The sequence below is a fragment of the Urocitellus parryii genome, chromosome 1 (genome assembly GCF_045843805.1).
Source record: "Urocitellus parryii isolate mUroPar1 chromosome 1, mUroPar1.hap1, whole genome shotgun sequence".
Classification (NCBI taxonomy): domain Eukaryota; kingdom Metazoa; phylum Chordata; class Mammalia; order Rodentia; family Sciuridae; genus Urocitellus; species Urocitellus parryii.
Window position 1 is genome coordinate 125,020,102 of NC_135531.1, and position 18,430 is coordinate 125,038,531.

Below are 18,430 nucleotides of genomic sequence, written 5' to 3' on the forward strand. Positions count from 1 at the left end.
TGCCACAGAAGACTGGGGACCTGAAACTCCAAATCTCGGTTCTTGTGTTCCGACAACGGAGCTGGGGGCCACCTTCTGCACTCTTTGCCAATCCGGTGTTCAACTCCTCCTTCACGTCGGGCGGTGGAGTTTTTTTGACCTTGGTTGGTCCTCTCCTTAACTGTCATGGTGGCCATCCTATTTAGGGGGGCTTCATCTATAAGTAAATCCCATGTTAATGTGGGCTTTGGGGCCAGTAGTCAGTCAGAGATTACCTTACTATATCTGAGCCACGGAATAATACCCGCTTCTGAGACAGTAGGGGACACTGGGGGCCATAACTCCCAGTTTTATTTTGACCTTTATGGATCCTATTAAGAGTCCTATCAATCCTTCTTTCTAGAGGTCTTTCCCACCCTGGCCATTACCTCTTTTACTTTTATTTGTTTATCCTCAAGGTTTGTGAACTGGTATTTTTTTCTACAGATTATCTACTACATCTGATTTATTTATCTGCCTTGGCAGCAACTTAAAGAAAACTAACTTAAACCTGTGACCTTGCCATGCATTCCTCTGCTCCTTGCTAGTGCCTACCTAACTCGAGGATTTGTTTCTGTATCCAAGGACACCAGTAATATTGGAGCAGGGCTTACCCTAACAAGCCCATTTTAGGTTGGTTACCTCTGTTAAGACCTTATTGTCAAATGAGGGCCCGTTCCGAGTTACTACTGGGTGGAACTCACAGGTGTCTTTTGTGAAGGACGCACATCAAACTCCTAACAGGCAGCAAGTTGCACCTTTAGGTGGGTGAGCAGGGGCTTTGCTGCAGAGCAGGAGCCATTCCTCCCCTCAGTTCCATTGCTGGTGTTGGCCAGGGCTGGAGGAAAGACCCTCCCCAGAGGGCAACAGTGGCCACTGATGGCAATCTGTCTTCCTGGATATATCCTTATTACCCCCAAGAAGGTCATTGTTTTTAGTCTGGTTCTTGGTTTTCAAACTCTAGGCTGTACATGTGTGATGGGTGGCTCGCCATCAGTGCCTGGGAGCTCTGCATGTTCCGACTGTGCCTGGAGCCTCCCTACCCCAGGGTAGATGTAGAGGCGGGACACAAAGGCTGTCTGAGCAAGTTCTTATGCAAAGCAATCATCATCCCTTATTTTACAAGTTTCAGCTCCTGTTTTGAGCACAGTGTAAGAGGGAAGATGCTGAATCCCTGTCATTTGGTCTTCAACTCAGGAGGGAGCCAGTGATGTCCCTGTGGCTTGGGTGGTGCTAATTTCTCCCTCCTTGCGTCTCCCTAGGAAAATCCTTCTATTCTCTTATTTTCTGTTCCCAGCCATCTCTTTTCCAGGAAGGATTATTTAGGCCTCTATTTGTAATTGTTCCAGCTATATGGAGAGCTGGACAATTGACAAATAAAAATCATACACATTCAAAGCTGTATCTGTCTTGATCGATGGGAGCCCGGCCTCTCTTGGATCGTGCACCTGTATCTAGCAGAGAACGAGATTGCTGCATTGGAAAGCTACCACGGCTGCCTCTTTTCCTCTTGGTTCTTGTTGTCTTGGCAGGCCTGTACTCACAGTGCAGCATACCTGCTTTGGGTTTCTGTGTGTGTGCAGACCAGGGCACATGTTTGCAAGGTCTAGCCAGGTCTGTGCATTCTCTCCAGCTGGGGATGTATGACATGCAGCATGGGAGAGGGAGTTGGATGCCTCTATTTGCTGTTAAGGTCCCACTCATTGTACGGACCACTTGGCAGGAAGCCCATTGGATAAAGCTGGAATGGGGAACACTTTTGGTTTCTGTGTCTGTTCTGCTCTAGCAGAAGCAGGTGCCTGGGAGAAAAAGGAGAATGGTAAATGACTGAGAAGGTGACTAAGAGGATGGGACGTGAGCTGGAGGAAGGAAACATTTGTGAGATGCCGGAGGCCTCTGCCCAGTGATGATTCAGGACTCAGGTTCAGAGATTTGCACTCTCCACTGTTCCCAGAAGGCCCCTCACATATGCACTGTCACTTGTCGTGATGAGTTTCCCAGGAGAGATGTGGTTCTAGCTTGCTTTCACCTCCAGAGAAGCCTATGTATTTTGTTTAGATTTTATTGTAAAGTATTTGGGGAATAAAATATCTATATTATTTATAGCAGTTGTCAAGCCTGGTAACAAAGCAAAAGTCCCCGAACCAAACATGCCCATTTTTGTGCTGCTTCCTGTGGGCTCCTGTCTGCCTCACCCTGTTGCCTTCCTGGGGAAGTGACCCCTGCCTTGATGGTATTTGTCATCCCCCTTTGAGAGGAGTTTTTAACAACTATGTCTGAATCTCTAAATGCCTGTTTTGAACTTTATAAAGAGATGGAATCATAGCCTTTTGAGCTTCATTTAAATGCTACATATTGTCCCAGAAGATAGAAAACAGATCTGTGCCCTTGAAACTTGGATTTTGCTGGTGCATGTAAGTACTGTTTTCTCGGTGGCAGTCAGTGAGAGAGCTAGATGTATCCACTGATTGCTGTCAGGGGCTGAGCAGGGGAAAGGGTGCTGCAGCCCAGCCAAGGAGGTGATAGAGAAGTTAAAGTCACAGGGCTCCTGGTCAAGGTAGGGTCACCTCAGGAATAGATGTCTGGGAATCTGGAGGCAGGTAGACTAGGCTCTGACTACAGCAATAGGCTGAGGTGAACAAGAAGACTGAGAGCAAGAGAGCTGACTGTGGAGCTCAGAGAGAGGACTTAGAGTAGATGTGGAAGAAGGATGGGGCAGGATGAGCAGGGCAAAGTCAGATCTGTAGCACCTGCATTCCTTGTGGAGGCAGGTTGGGAGCCTCCTAGTGGGAAAAATGGAATTTAGAGCAGCAGAATGAATACTGCCACCCTTCCTTCTTGCCTTTATCATTTAAAAGGCTATTTACTGAACATCTATTATGTGCCAGAGCTAGCTGTGTAATATATCATGCTGGGGATAAGACCGTGGCACAAGCTTTTCCTGATGCAGTGTATTTCATCATGTAGCAGGAAGTCAGCCACTTCCTAGGTTTTGCTCAGTTCTGCTGCAGTAACAAATGATCCCCAATCATCACTGGCTTAAGACAGAAGTTTATTTCCCTATCCATGTTGCATGATTGCTGTGGGTTCGCTTTAGCTCTGTCCCATGTCCTCTGACTTCTGGGTTTTAGGCAAGAGCAAACATCATTTTCTGGCTCACATCACTTACATGGAAAAGAGCAAGTGAGGTGATGAAACTAGACAGTGGTTCTTGAAGTATCTGCTTAAACTTGGCTTCATCACTTCTGTTGACGATCCACCCAGGAGAGCATGTCACATAGTCAGAGCTGGTACCCTGGGAAGGAGAAATCAAGCCTTCAATAGGGAGGTTCCCTACTAAAAGACAAAGAGCTATGAGCAGAAGCGTAGATTCTTCCAGGAGTGCAGAGGTGATTTGGGAAATGCATTACCATCTATCATAGATATAAGCCTGCAGTTACAGTAAAGAGTATGATAAGGCTTTCTGATAAATAAATGTAATAATTTTAACATATAAAATCAATTTATACACAAAAACATATTTTCTCCCTAAATTAGAGATCCCATTGAGAACATGGTTTGAAATCCACTAGCCTGAGACAAATGTTTATTCCAGAGAGCTAACACAGGGGCCAGCTGCTATGGTCCTCACTCTGGTCCCAGGCGTGGACACATATGCTGTGCTGTCTGAAAAGAAGCTTCTTACACTAGTGGCTCACCTGTCACTTGTGGCATTCCTCTCCACTCACCTGCAATCCATGTGGGTTGTCTGTAGCAGACCCATACCTATGGGCCTCTTCGGTGCTCTGTGCCTGCAGACATTCTGTCTCACCTCATGGTCATGTCCACATGGCTTTAGAAGGACATGCTCCTTTTTTTCTTCATCACTAAGTCTGTTGATGTTAGAGGCTTGGGCCTTAGCTTCTTTTTATATAGTCCCCATAGACCTGCTACCCCATGGGGCACATTCTGGACACTTCACAAGCATGTACGAAATGGGGTTTTGCATCAAGAGAAAACCAGCACTCTGTAGGCTTGCTCTGTCACTCTCTCCCTGCGAGGGTAGCCAGTGGCTGGATGGGTGACAGTTGGAGTTACGCAGAGTGCCTCCAGTGCATTAGAAACAGGTTTAAAACACTCTCTTCGGGGTTTGTAATCAGTATGCTGACTGAATAGCCAGTCCTCTCACAAGGAGCCAGTATTCATCTGCACTCGTGTGTGTTGCTTTGCAAATGCTGGTGGCCTTTTCTTTTTCCCCAAAGCTATGCATTTGTGTTTTCCAAGGGCAAGGACTGTATCTCCTCTTTTCTTTCTTTTAAAAGATCCCCCATGGCACTTGATAAGAGCTGCATGCACGGTGGGTGCTCAGTAAATTTCACCTATCTCTTCTTCCTTTGAACTTCCACCAGATACTCACATGGTGTTGGGTGTGGGACTTTACAGAGGACTGATTACACTGGGCTTTTGATCCGGAAAATTTTACAGGCAAAAAAGAGCAGGTTTTCCAGCGGCTCAGATCTAGACCAATAGCAAAGATGCCTAATTAGCCACGCCCAGGATACGACACTTGGAATGTCTGTGCTCTGAGATGGCCACATGATGAGAAGTGTCCTGGGACCCTTGAGGGCTTAGCCTTGCAGTCAGACATGACTTTTCATGAAGGTAATGACCTTTCACATGTTATTCAACTTCTCTGAGTCTCAATTTCCTCTTCCATAATGTGGGAATAATAAAAATGCTGGTACCTGGTTGGATGTGTTGCAACTATAAATACCATTCCTCTCTCCTGCATCTGTTGAGACCTAAAAGTAAAGAGCCAGGAAGAAACTAAGCAAAATATGACTATTGCTGATGGGGGAGTGGCAGGAGAATACAGCTAGTGGGATTCTAATATTGAATCCCAGAATTAGGTAGATGATAGTTAACTGAGTTACTGGTTGGTTAGACAACCACAGGCATCCTCCAACCAGGGAGTGATCAAAACTCAGGTTTTAAGCAACGGAAGCAAAAATATTCATTTCACATTGGTCCCAAGAAGAAGGGGCCAAGCCTCAGATATCCAAACTTACAGAAGAGACTGTCACTCTTCCCCAGCAAGAGGGGTGAGCAAGCTGTGAGGTGTGTTCTACACGCAGAGCCTTCCATATGTGGGAGGAAGTGTGGGGAAGATGCCTTCAGTGCTGAGGTGGGAGGGCTTCCTGGACCATATGGGACTCTGCAGGTGTAATGTTTCATATTAATAATCTTATTTTATAAATAGTGACAGTTCAGTTTGTCATTTATTAAAATAAGCCTTCCAGTGCTTACATGGTGTTTTAGAAGTTATCCTGTGCATTTGGAAAAAAAAAAACAAACATGAAAGTCCTTTTCTTACTTAGTATTCTGTAATTCAGACCTTTAACCGAGATGACTTCATTCTGTCTTGCTCCCCTGAAACAAAGGGCACTGGCTGTTTTCCTGGGAACTGAGCAGGCATTTCTGGTGACTGCATTTTCATGGCCTCCTCTGTCTCTCTCTCCTGTAGTGCAAGTTGGAGTTCCATGCTTGTTCTACTAGCAAAAGCCTCACCAGCCTCTGTGATGGGCCTTGTCCATGTCTCCCGGAGCCTGAGCCACCAAAACACAAGGCAGAAAAGAATGGTGAGTGGGGATCTTGGGGAACTCCCTGCAGGGGATATGGGCAGTCAGGGCAGGCTGGTGCGGTCCAGCTTGTCCCCGCTACCAGGAACCTGTCATTCAACAGAGCTGTTGGGGCCCAAGCTGGAGAAATGGGCTGACTTGGTAAGTAGGTCCTCCAGCCTGTTCAGCAACCCTAAACCGAATTGTCTTCAACTGCCACTAAAGAGAAAAAGAAGAATTGAGAGTCTCTGAAAATAATTCTGTTTAGATCAAGATATGTACTGGGTTCCTTTGGAGGTCAAATTGGGCATGATGTGGGCGAGGCAGATTTTTCAGTATCTAAGACCAGGGCCTGCCCTGGATTCTATATTATAGTCTTTTTTGAACTGTAATCTCTCAAATCCTTTGAACTTCTCAAGGCCAAATATCAAAACAGAAACCACAGAGATGTCACAACAGTGGAGAGTATTCTCCCATAAAGCATTTCATTATTAATATATTCTTCTTGGAGTGCGGCACAGAGCTAGGGGGCAGATGAAAGAGAATACCTCCTTAGGGGCTGCTGTTTACCCTTTGTGGCTGAGAGGAGCAAGAAAGGTTGGACTTCTTTGCATGTTTTCATGATGTGGAAAGTTACATCATCCCATCGGCCTCAGCCCTTTTCTAAGCTTTCCTTAATGAGACCTGAGAAGGAAGCTTGAATTTGCCTTCTGTGGAGCTGAACTTTCTCAGCTATATCTGGCTGTTCTATGTGTGCCTGTGTGTAAGTGGGTGTGCCTGTGAGTGTCCACTCATGTATTCTAAAGACAGAAACCATTTGAAATGGAGGAGACCAAACCAGGTGAGAGGGATCATCCTTTGCTTCTTTATAAGCTGTCTTTTCCATGGCAAATAGATAAAGGGTTCAAGTCTAAATTTGTCCGTGGTAACTTCAGGAAGATTATGTGTAAAGGCTCTTTGGGAGGTTGAACTCAGGATGTGAAAGATGGTATCAATCATAAAGCACTGGGACCACAACTCATTTCCAAAGGTTATTCTTGATTTCCAAAAAGCTGGTTTCATTGCTTTTCATGGTTGCTGCAAGAAAAGTTAATGGACGTAAGCCTCCTTGTAATCTGGTCAGAAAATCTAAAGCTGTGGGGTTAATAAGTATCTACGTATTCAGAAAATTAACTTTTCCATCTGGAAATTTCTCAAGAATCTTCTTAGGAAAATTCAGTAACTTCTACTATTCCAGGCATTTTGTTTGTTGCTTTTATTTGCTCTTCCTTCTGAAGCTGGGGAGCAAACCACAAAGGCCATCTCTGCTTTTTGCTTGTAGTTATCTATAGATGAGGGTGAAGGCCTCGCTCTTAAGGACCTGCAGATCTGCGAAGGTTGCCTCACTTGCCATAACAATTTAAGATGGACCATTTTCAGGGGGGAGATTTTTAGTTTCTCAAATGAAGAACAACCTTTGTTTCTCACTATTGGTCCTCATACCTGACTATATGAGATATACTCTTAAATAGGACACACCAGGTATGACCTTGCCATGTTCTCTCTGTTTGTGCAACCAATTTACTTGCAAAAATTAAAACAGATTCTTATTTAACCTATGTAAATAAGCACATTGCCATTAAGCATAAAGAGACTTAGGGAGAGCATTGATCCTGATTTCCGAAAGGTCATGAGAACAAGATTACTGTTTAAAAATGTTTCGAGACATTTGCAAAAGTGTAGATTATGAAGTTAAAAGTAAAAGACAGTTCAGAAGAATAAGAAGGAACTTCATCATATCAGAAAAAAATGAATGTTAACTCATACCAGCACTATTCCAAAACAACCAAGATTTTATCTCCTCCTCAGTTGCTTGGGTCCTATATAATTATTTCCCATTGGGTTCTGAGAATGTCCTTCTTTGTTAAAAATCTGATTTCTGGGCTACAATTTATAGCAGCATTTTCACATAAGCATGAGGGGAAGCAGAAAGCACCTGTTGAAGGTAAAACTTCATGGCCATAGTTAACTTACTACAGTGTCCAATGGTATCCTAATGGAGGAAAGCAGAATCCCCTATAGGAGATAATGATGTTCAATATTTCACATGGATTTGATCCAAGTTTCCCTGGAGGATGAGGATATATCATGGCGATGAGGGCATTGACCATCCCCAGGGTCATCATGTGAAATGAAACCTTTAAATTAGTAACATTTTAACTTGACAAATTTGATCAAGGAAAGGCCAACCTTTTCCTTTGATCTGACCCTTCTTTCCACACAGCTCTCACAGTTATTTATGAGAGTCAGTGAGGGCTGGGCTGAGGTTGGGCAGTCAGAATAACAGAGAAGGGCTGGAGGAAAGTGAGAGCTCAGAAGTGACATAAAAGGCAGCTTTCTGTTGATGTGTCAGCTGTGGGGCGGAGGGAGGCGGGAGGAAGCACAGAGCAGGAAGCCCAGTCCCCTTACCTGTCAGTAGCCCTTCCAGAAGCTGAAAGCTGTGGGCAGGCTGTCCATGACAGTTTCTGCCTCTGTGAGACACATCCATCGTGGCTTTGGACTGTGTCAGGAGCTCTCTTGTTTCTAGCCTGTTGCAGAAAAGATATTTCATAGATTCGCAAATGCATGTCAGTCAAAAACGTGGCAATAGTTGTGCTTTTGCTCTTGTTTTCAATGTTGCCTCTGTTTTGAACCTCAGTTCCATCTGGTCATGAAAAAACTCATGGAGCTACTTGTAGGCAGATTCTGTTAATTCAGAATTCTATCTGAGCTCCAGGAAGTAGGGGTGAGGTGAAGATTTATGAGCTGTGACATTGGTGGGAGACCTTTCTGGATGGTGTCTGTTACTCTTTGGCATCTAGCTGCCTATGCTGAGTTCTTGACATTTTTGTTTAGTTGGCTACCAGTGTTTATTCTCACCAGTGTCCAGTAAGAGATGTTGGACATTTTAGCCATGATCTCAGCACACCATGCCCATTAAGATCACAGAGAGTCCTCTTTCTGCTATGTCAGCCTCTTTTGGATTACTAGCTCTTTCACACCCATTAATGGCTCCCTTCAAGGGCACAGAAAGCTTGAGGATGCCCTTCTGTGATTCCATGGCCTCAAGAAAGATTGGAGTCTCAAAGCTGCTTCAAGATTCCCCATAAATACCTGGGAAGGTGACATACCTGGGGCCTCAGCCCTCCCTCAGCATAACCTCATTTTATACTTTACTTCATGGATCTACCTGTAGCCATTCCTGTCCTGCCTTTAACTGGTTTTCAGATTGGTAGCAAAACACAGGTCCTCTGTACTACCAAAGGGCCTCTCCCCTTGTCTTGCTTTTCAGGAAATCCTCTTCCCAATCCAGGACCCAGAATTGGGTAAGAGATTGCAAGAACTATGGTGAGCACAAGTTTTCCTGTGAATTCACTTGCCTTTACCTGATCTTCCCAGCTCCTAGCTCCAAAGTTGACCAGTACTGGAGTCGGATGTGGAGAGTGTGTGAGGGCAGGGTTTAACTCACTCGCTCTTCATGTCAAAGTGTTTTGCTTCTTTTAGCCTTTGGTCCTCTGAATTAATATACGCCCAATTCTTGCAAATCAGTTCTTTTGTCTCTATTGTTTCAGCAGAATTTTTTTTTAAGTCAAAACCAAGTGGTTGATTTTTGTTTGTTTTTCTGGATCTTTCCTTTGAAATGTCTTCCCAAGAGCTGTTGGTGGGTGGGGTCATACTTTAATACCCCTGAATCTTTCCTATCACCCTTCTCAATTACCTTATAACCTTGGGCACGTTGCTTAATTACTTTATCACTTTGATCTTATAAAGCCTGTACAGCCTCTAGAAAATAAAGTAATGATTATCTAAACAAAACAGAATAGAGCACATGCTTAGCATGTGTGAAGCTCTTGGTTCAGCCTCCAGCATGGATGAGCAGAAGGAAGGAAGGATGGAAGGAATTAAAAAGGGAAAGGAAAGGAAGGAAAGAAGAGAGGGAGTAAGAGAAAAAGAGGGGAAAAAAAGGCAAAATGGAACTATATGTATTGAATACATTAAGCCTGAGTTTTTCAGGAAAAATCTCTCCCAGTGGTATTTTCTAGTACCCAAGAGCCAGATCGGTCAGGAAGTTACTTCTTAGATGGAACCCTACTTCTTAGCTCCAGGGTATCGCTGCTATTTTCACTTCTATCCTCAGCAAAGGCCTTGAGGAAAGTCAGAGGTACTAGTTTCTTGATTCTTTACAGTGGTGAAAAAAAAGTCTAAGAAAGAAAAAATAGAGGTCTCTTAAAATGAGAGGCTCTAAAGGTGCATTTGTCAACTAACACTTATCTAGACCTGAGCATCTCCCTCTCCTGCCTCACCTCCCCACTTTTCAGAAGTCAGACCATTACCCTCTTGGTCTGAGCTTGGCAGCCTTGTTCTTGGGCACCATGGAGGTGCCATCTCATGAGTTACTCCTCTTCTAAGGAGGGATTTGGAGCTTCCCCAGGCTGAGGTGAGAACCTTGCAGAGAAGTAGAATTTCAATTTGGGAAGGGTTTCATTTGTTTTCCACAATACCATGTCAAGAGGAACCCTCTGTTCCTCAAAGCTGCTTCAAGAATCCCCATAAATACCTGGGAAGGCTGCATGCCTGGGGCCTCAGCCCTCCCTCAGCATGACCCCATTTTATGCTTTACCATACTAAATTACATCTGTAGCAGAGTTTAACCACCAGTGATCCTTATTCAATCTCCATATACCAAAAGAGAACACTGGAGAGCTGAGAGAGAGAGAGAGAGAGAGAGAGAGAGAGAGAGAGAGAGAGAGAGAGAGAGAGACACTTGCCTAGGGTCAGACATTGGGCCATTTGTCTCCAGGTCAGGCACAGTTGTTGCTACTATTTTATATACAACCTCAAGTCACAGCTGAGTTCTCAGCCTGAAGATGATTAAAAGGTCTATATAGTGGAAGTTAAATTTAATTTCTCCTGGGCCTGAAATCTCTTGCCTGAAACTTTTAATGTCAACCAGAAGTAGAAAATGTCATTGTCTTCCTGCAACCAGCAAGGTTTTGAATGGTACTCTGTAGAATCTATCCCATCCTCTCCTCCACTCTGTCTCTGGAGGAGGAAACAGAGAGAACCGTTCTCTTCTTTTCTTCAGTTGGCTTAGACTAGCTTTGCAAGAAGGGATGTAGGTTCAACTAACCAACCTAAGAAATCCTGGAGAAGACTAGTGTGGTTTCCCTTTACTAGACTGACACATGCAAGAAAATAGGCACAGGGCAGGGCACTTTTGTTCAGGGAGGAAGGAGAACTGCACCTTTTCCCAGCAGGCTGTGCTAAAAAGGAAATAACAACTTGCCTCCAGCAGAGCTATTTGGAATAGGAGAAAAATCATCTACAATGATTTTTTTCCCCCTCAGATGGTGTTTTCAACCTGAGGGCTAGATTCTGGAGAGAAAAAAAAAAAACGTCTTGGGTTGACAGACGGTTGTCTAATTCTATTACTTATCACAAGTGAAGTTGGGGAAATGTGTTTAAATGGGGAATAGGAGGCAATGCAAAAGAGATGGGGTAAAGAGTTCCTCCTAGCTGTAATGTCTCAATGGAAAAATCCTGAAAGAATCCTGCTGCAGAGGCACCTAGAAAAATGGAGATTTATCTTTGCATGCAGGAAAGAACATTTCTCTTTAATGCCTATTGTGTAACAGGACGAAGGCCTCGGGCTTGCAAACCTGCAATTTAAAAGCAGTTTCTATTAACCTTTCCATACCCATTCAACTTCAGTCACTTATTATTCAGTACTATATTATAGTCAGGCATTAAACATATAAAGGAATATTTAAGTTTTAGGGACTTGTTATTCTAAATGTCATGACCTTAAAAGAAAAAAGAAAAAGCTAGAAAATTAAATTCGCAACTGCATCAAAGAAAAGCTCATTCATCAGGACTCAGAGGTAAGCGGTGATGTTGGCTTTGATCTCTGGTTCTTCCCATTCTGTGAAATCAGCTCTGGGCACCAGGTTCTCCTGTTCCTTCTGAAGCCTGTTTGTCAGCAACAGTCTGTGGAGAGCTAAAGGTAGAAAGAGAAAGAGGAGTAAACTGAGGCAGAGGGGAACTGGAATCATAATTGGAGTTGAGGAGAGGATAGAGGTTTGTGCTAGAAAGTAGTAGGTCTCTGTATTAGTCAGGTTTGCATCACTGTGCTCATGATACCTGACAAGAACAACTTAGAGGAGGAAAGATTTTTGACTCACAGTTTCAGGGGATTCAGTCCATGGTTGGCGAACTCCATTGATCTGAGCCAGAGATGAGGCAAAACATCATGGTGGAAGGACGCAGCAGAGGGAAGCTGCTCAGCTCATGGGGTCCAGGAAGCACAGGAGGGACAGGGAAGGGGCCTGAGAGAAGATTAGACCTTCTAGGGCACACTTCCAGCAACCTACTTCCTCCAACTGCATACTATCAGTGGATTAATTCACCAAATGGATTAATGTATTGATGAGGACAGAACCCTCAAGATTCAGTCATTGCCTGAAAGTTTCACCTCTCACCATGGCTGCAAGGAGGACCAGGCTTTCTACACATGAGATTTGGGGGGGGCATATCCCAGATCCAAACCAAAACAGTTTTGATAGTTTGCTCAAACCAACAGTCTTTTTCCCCTGTTTTCTACTTTTAAAAAAAAAGTTCACAAGTTAACATACATTCTTATCCGGAATCTAAATGTTAAGGGTAAATGTGTTCATATTCCCAGTTATGTTACCTTAACTTTTTCTGCACATCTGCAATTATTTTTTATATCCACATTGACTTTTAACATTTCACTCATCGAAAATTGGAACCAAATTCTGTTTTATAACCTTTTATATATCATAGATTTATTTCTTGAGCATACACACAGATCTACTCATGCATCTGAGCACGCGTGTATCCATTTCTCTCTTTCTACCAATCACCAACCATCCTGCTCTCAGTACTGCCTTGACATTCAGACTTAAACCCATAGTGATGGCTCAGCATTTCCACTTGGATGCCCCATAGGCACAGCAAGCTTGACATGTCCAAAGACAAACTCCCAGTCTTCCTCCCAGATCTGCTCCTTGCTCCTGCAGGATTTGCCATTTTAATTCATGGCGGATCCATTTTTCTATTTGCTGAAGTAAAAACTCCTCTCTCTCTCTCTCTCATATACACATATAATCCCATTAGCCAATCTCAATGACTGTACTTTCAAATAGATTTTCACATATAGACACTTGCCATCACCCCAACTGTGACCACCCTAGAGGTTCAGGACATCCTCACCTTCTATTTTAATAGCTTCCTAATTGATCTCCTGGTCATATCATACCTTTTCTTTTGAACACAGTAGTTCAACTGATTCAGTGAAGTTCCCTGTCCAAGACACTCCAGTGATTTCCTACCTTGTTCAGATTAAGAAGAAAAGTTTATGACCTTTTGGTGACCTGCAAAGCTGTATATATCATGTCTCTGTCCCCATCTTCTGTTCCCAAGTTTGTTGCTTACAGACACACAGACCTCCATGGGGCCCTTAGCTGTGTGTACACACTACTGTCCCCTCAGTTTAGAACATCTTTCCCAGATACCCCCATAACTCATTCTGCCAGTCATGTCTAAGTCTTTGTACAGCTGTCACCTTGTCAGGAACCTTCCCCAGCACCTCCTATCCTTCTTCCCTGCTGTGTCTGTTTATCACCTTCTAATCTGTTAGTTTGCCTACCTGTGTTATTTATTATCTGTCTTGTCCACCAGAATGAAAGCTACCTGAGAAGTTTTGTCTAGATTATCAATAATTGCCACCTGTTTAACAAATCTATTGATTCTTTTTAAAAATGTTGTTAATTACAACTTTTCAAATTTACAATGTTTGGAATAGTTTAAAAATTATTATGACGCAAGATAATCTGTATAAGGTGCTTAATTTGCGCACTGTGCTAAGTACTTTGTACATATGTTTACTTCCTCTGACAACCACACAATTATATTTTTACTGCTGGTGAGAACATTTGAGACTTGGATTGGTTCAGTACCTTCCTATGGCCAGCCACCCAGATACTAAATGATGGAGCAGGGGGTCAAAGCCTTTTCCTGAAACGTGTATTCTAACTCACATGTTTTACTGTGTTAGTAACCTAAACTGAATGTCCATCAAAAAAGACAGGCTTCTTTGGAAAGAGAAACAAATGCACATACACACATGAACAGTTTAAACTAAATTTTACTATGCTTTTTGTACCCAAAGAATGTAGCCCTTTACTGATATCACAGTCCTCACTGATGGGATTTTTCCAAGGTGAGAGAATTAATACCCTCATTCATTTTCTTCTCTTTCTTTGTGCAAGCATGCTTAGCTCTCTGAAGTTTATCAAAACAGTGGCATGGGCTCATTGTTCACCTCCACATTATGCTTCTCTGATAGCCACAAGTTTCCCACCTAGCTCCTTAAAGATAAAAATTCACTTGTAATCTGTCCTGCCTGCTATCTATTGCTGTGAAAAGAAAAGACAGCATTACAATATAAAGTAAATTAAAATTATAATCAGAAGAAAGCAAGTGGCTGCCAACCCATGAAGCAGGCTGCTTAATAAAATGTTGGAAGGACTATTTCCAACATTCAGGAGTTGAAATGGGAGCTGGGCCTTGGACAGGGCAGGGAGCAAAGAAAGGTTCAGCCCCACTCACTCCTAACAGGTGAGAATCAAAGGAGCTGGATTTTCACTGTAAAAATGCAGTTAGAGTTTACAAAATATAGCTACTTTTCATTAGTGGGACACTGGCATCCCTTGCCTGTGTAGTATTGTCATTTTCATGATGGTGTTAATGGTGATGATGATGATGATGATGATGGTGATGATGATAATGATTCTCTGTTTCAAAACTCAAGTAGCATCTAGGCATAAAGGAGGCAGGAATATCACTTTATTTTACTTGAGGAGTATGTATTTGAAGAGTATGTAAGCCCAGAATAAGTAGTTGTCTACATATGTAGTAATAGATATCAGATCAGTTAGAACGGCAGCCAAAACCAAAACAAAATAACAACAAGGAACTGACTTGTCTGAAGAAACTAACAGGAAAAAGAGGGAGCTGAGAGATGTGTCCAAATTGTGATGGTGTAATTAGAGTGAAACCTTGTGTTTTTCCCCCTCCTTCTTAAAAAAGAGGGAGTGGTATGGCAAGAGAGGGCTACTTACATAGGAGGAGTTCTACTCATGCTTCTCATTATTTTAAGAACTCGAAAGAGCTAAAAGGAGAAATAGCTTCAGACAGTTTAGGGGAAACACTGGGATATTGAGACATGAAACTACTTTTCAAGTTCTCAGTTTCACAATTGTGGGTCTTGCTAGGGAAAAGTCCTTCATCTTTGAGTATATTTTTACTATGTGGAAGGATCTTTGAAGAAAAAAAAATCCAGTCCTCTTCTTGCACATCAGGCTTGGATCCCCAAAAGGTAGTTGTGTGTCCCTATCTCCTCCTGACCCAGAGGAGGGAGTATGCATTTATGGTGACCTCCTTGGCCAGGCTAGGCAAGGGATGCTGATGTGAGATCAGACTTAGAATTTGGATGTCAAAAGCCTGAAAATTAATGCCAACAAGGGTTTGATCATAATTCTGTTCATGTGCCATGGCACAGGGCCAATAAATGCTCCCCACAAAAATGACTTCCAAAGTTGCTTTCAGTCCAGTTTTTTTTTTTTTTTTTTAAGTTGTTTTTCGAGGGCTACCAATCCTGTGGAACCACTAAGCTGAAGATGTCAACGAGGCTGAAGATGCCTGGATCCCTGTCCCTATATTTCTTCAAATCTTAGAATTGAGTAGATTCTCTTCTAAGCCATGTTAACTAGGGAGTTTTCAGACCTTAAGTAAGGCAGCTTAGCAGGGACAGCATCCTGTCTCCTGACTTCCTTGGCCTTAACTGCCTCCGGATCCCAGTCTGTGGCCTCATTCCTTCCAGCTGGGGGTACTGTTGGCTATCCCAATCTCCAGGACCTAGCATCTGTACTACCCACAGGCTCCTCTCCCCCTGCCCCTATATTGATGAGTGGCTGCTGTAGTGTCTCTTTGTCTGCCAGGATCCTGTAATTCACACCTGCTGGTTTTGTTCTCTCTACGTGATCTCCAGCCCCAGCTTTCCTCACACACTGTTCACTGCTGTGTGCACCATTCCCAGCTCAGTGCATGTACATGATGTAGATTAGGCCAAGTTCATGGAGGTAGAATGAATTATTAACGATAGGAACGTACCACAGGCATCTACACATTTCCATCTGGTTTGGAAACAGTTGCTCTCATCCCAACCAGGCTCGGAAATTTCTGCTCTTTCCTTGCATCCTGCTCCCCTGACTTGGAGAAAGGGCTTGAGGTTTCATAGGAAGCAAATACCTTTGTGCCAGTTGCAGAAGTGTAGCATTCTTTGGAATGGAGCTTGCTGTGCAGTGTTTCTTTGGGCCCCTGGGACAACACTAAGAACATTTCTAGGTGAAGGAGGGATTATATGGAGATTGCAAGAATTTGTTCTCATTTGAGTCTCGAGTTTCTGGTACAAGAATCATACATAGTTATATGTTGTGAGATAGTTGGATTCAAATCCAATTACCACTGTGCTCAGTAGGAAACTTGCCTATTCAGGAGAAATATAGTGAACTAAAATAACACTAATCTGTTATTTCATACACCTTGCTTCTGAAGACCTCTGAGTTCTATTTTAAAAAGTTGAAGGTAATATCCAAAGTACTTTTTCCCCCTAAAATTGAGCTATTTTCCCCTAAAAGCAAGGGAGAGATTGAGTCTGTTGATAGCAGTAATGCATTTTCATCCTTCCTTCCATCCATCCATCCATCATCTATGGAAGCCAGCATTTATTAAGTGCTCATTATGTGCCCAGATCCTGTGCTGCTTCTTCATTAAGAGTGGTAGAACAAGAAATCTTCATACCTAGCACAATAATGAGTTGTTTGTTTGTCTGCATTTAGAGCTTGCTTATGTCTCAAGATCATAATTATCTGGAGCTGAACTGCTTATTCTGTCTCTTTATGGAGTTGGTTTTATAAGCCCCAGACTCCGAGTTTTTTTTAATATATGCATCTTTCTGAGTACTTTTGTATAATTTTGATCTCCTTCCTTTGTCATTTCTGTGATCAGTTCTAACTTAAAAAGATAGTCAATACTGTTACATTTTGGATCCTGAAACAGGAATTATGGCTAACTTATCTTTATTTTTCTAGCATACACTCTATTGAATACATGGATACAACTAAGTATAAGGATTATTTTGACACATATCTGTTATGTATTTTATTGTAATGATATTTAAATAAATAAATATCTGGGTTAAATTTAGTGTCTGTCTGTCTATCATGAGTTATTAATCCTACATGTGTGGAGACCCACCTGCTCCTTGAACTTGCTTTCTGTGATAACCAGGAGTAACCACATGGCCCTTTTGGCCCTGTGTACCTGGCCTTGACTGCTTGTCCATGGGAAGCAGTTAAGGGATATCTCAGACCCTTGGCCTCTAGCACACATATTGCTTTCTGTTTTTCTTAGGACGTCTTCTCTTCACCTGACCTCCCATGGGTCTTTAACTGTATCTTCATGTTTTAGGCAAACTTGTTTGTACTCAATTGTTTGCCCTTCAGTTATGCATGATGGGTCTTGTTGAGAGGCAGCTTAATGTACTAGAGGATGTGTGTGGCCTCTGAAGCCAGTCAGCTGTGGAAATGAAGTCTAGCTCCAAGACTTACTAGCTTTGCAGCTTTGGGCAAGCTGCTTGACTTTTCTGAGTCTAAATTCCTTATCTGTAAAAATAAAGAGAATTAGTCTACCTTGAGAAAATGAAATGAATTCAATGAGAAATTAATTCAGCAGCTAGTTATGCAAGGTGCTTAATGAATGTTGGTTTTTTTTTTTTTTTTTTTTTTTTTTTTTTTTTACACACACACACCCCAAAACCTAAATCTGTTCTTTGGAAAGATCTTGGAAATTCTAGAACAGTCTTGCCAACACTGTCAGCTGCCTACCCCATGCCCATTTAATCTTGCTTCTCTTCAAGGAAGAATATACTGGGCTGCATTCTTATTTTCTCAGACTCTTGCAGCAAAGGCTGTGGCCCTGTGATTCAGTTCTGACTCATGGGATGCAGGTCAAACCTTCTGTTGATTTCTGGGGAAAGTTTTACCTTCATGCTGCATCACAGGCAGTGAGGACTTCCACCTCATAGAGGTATGAATGGAGACACAGCAGCACTTTTGTAACTGCAAGATACCAAGCCTGATGATTACAGTCCACCACTGAGAGATGACAGAACAGAGCTCAGAAAGAACCTGGGTCTTTGGTAGCATCATGGAGCAGCTGAACTAGAAACATGACTGCTTCTCTCCTAACTTCTTATGTCATAAGTAAATCTTCAAGAACTTACACCTCTATTAATTAAGCTTTCCGTTATTTGCAGCTAAACATGTTTGCTCATAGACATAGAGTGCATCCCTTTTAAAGACCATTTCCTTTGACATGGGCAGTATTGCTATTAGGCCTGGAAATCCCAAGGAGTCAGGGATAATGGCAACTAGAAGGAGGAGACCTAGATAACCTCAGTGGCCACATTCAGAGTGTTGTGAGGAATCCTGAGCGTCTAGGAAGCATGTGGTTTCCAGATCTATGTGAAGGGGCTTAGCATGGCCTGGAGTGAGAGCAACTGACTAGTAAGTATGGTTACTCATTCTTTGCCATGACTACTGACAGACGAGCAGAGACGCATGTCCCATGGTTCAAACTAGTGAAACATGCTGGATTTGCTAATCCAGCATGTGAAGGAGAGAGGCTGCCCAACTGGAGAAGACAAGCATGTG

The 18,430-nt window shown here is 42.8% G+C and overlaps 1 protein-coding gene across 3 annotated transcripts in view; it reads left to right on the forward strand.

The window, feature by feature from the left end:
- The window catches only part of Spock1 (SPARC (osteonectin), cwcv and kazal like domains proteoglycan 1), a 504,789-nt gene that overhangs the window by 420,646 nt on the left and 65,713 nt on the right, over positions 1 to 18,430 (forward strand). For all 3 annotated transcript variants that reach the window (XM_026410690.2, XM_026410689.2, XM_026410688.2), the window contains one exon: positions 5,522 to 5,636. In XM_026410690.2, coding sequence (XP_026266475.1) covers positions 5,522 to 5,636 — 115 coding nt within the window. The remainder of the gene's footprint in view (positions 1 to 5,521; positions 5,637 to 18,430) is intronic.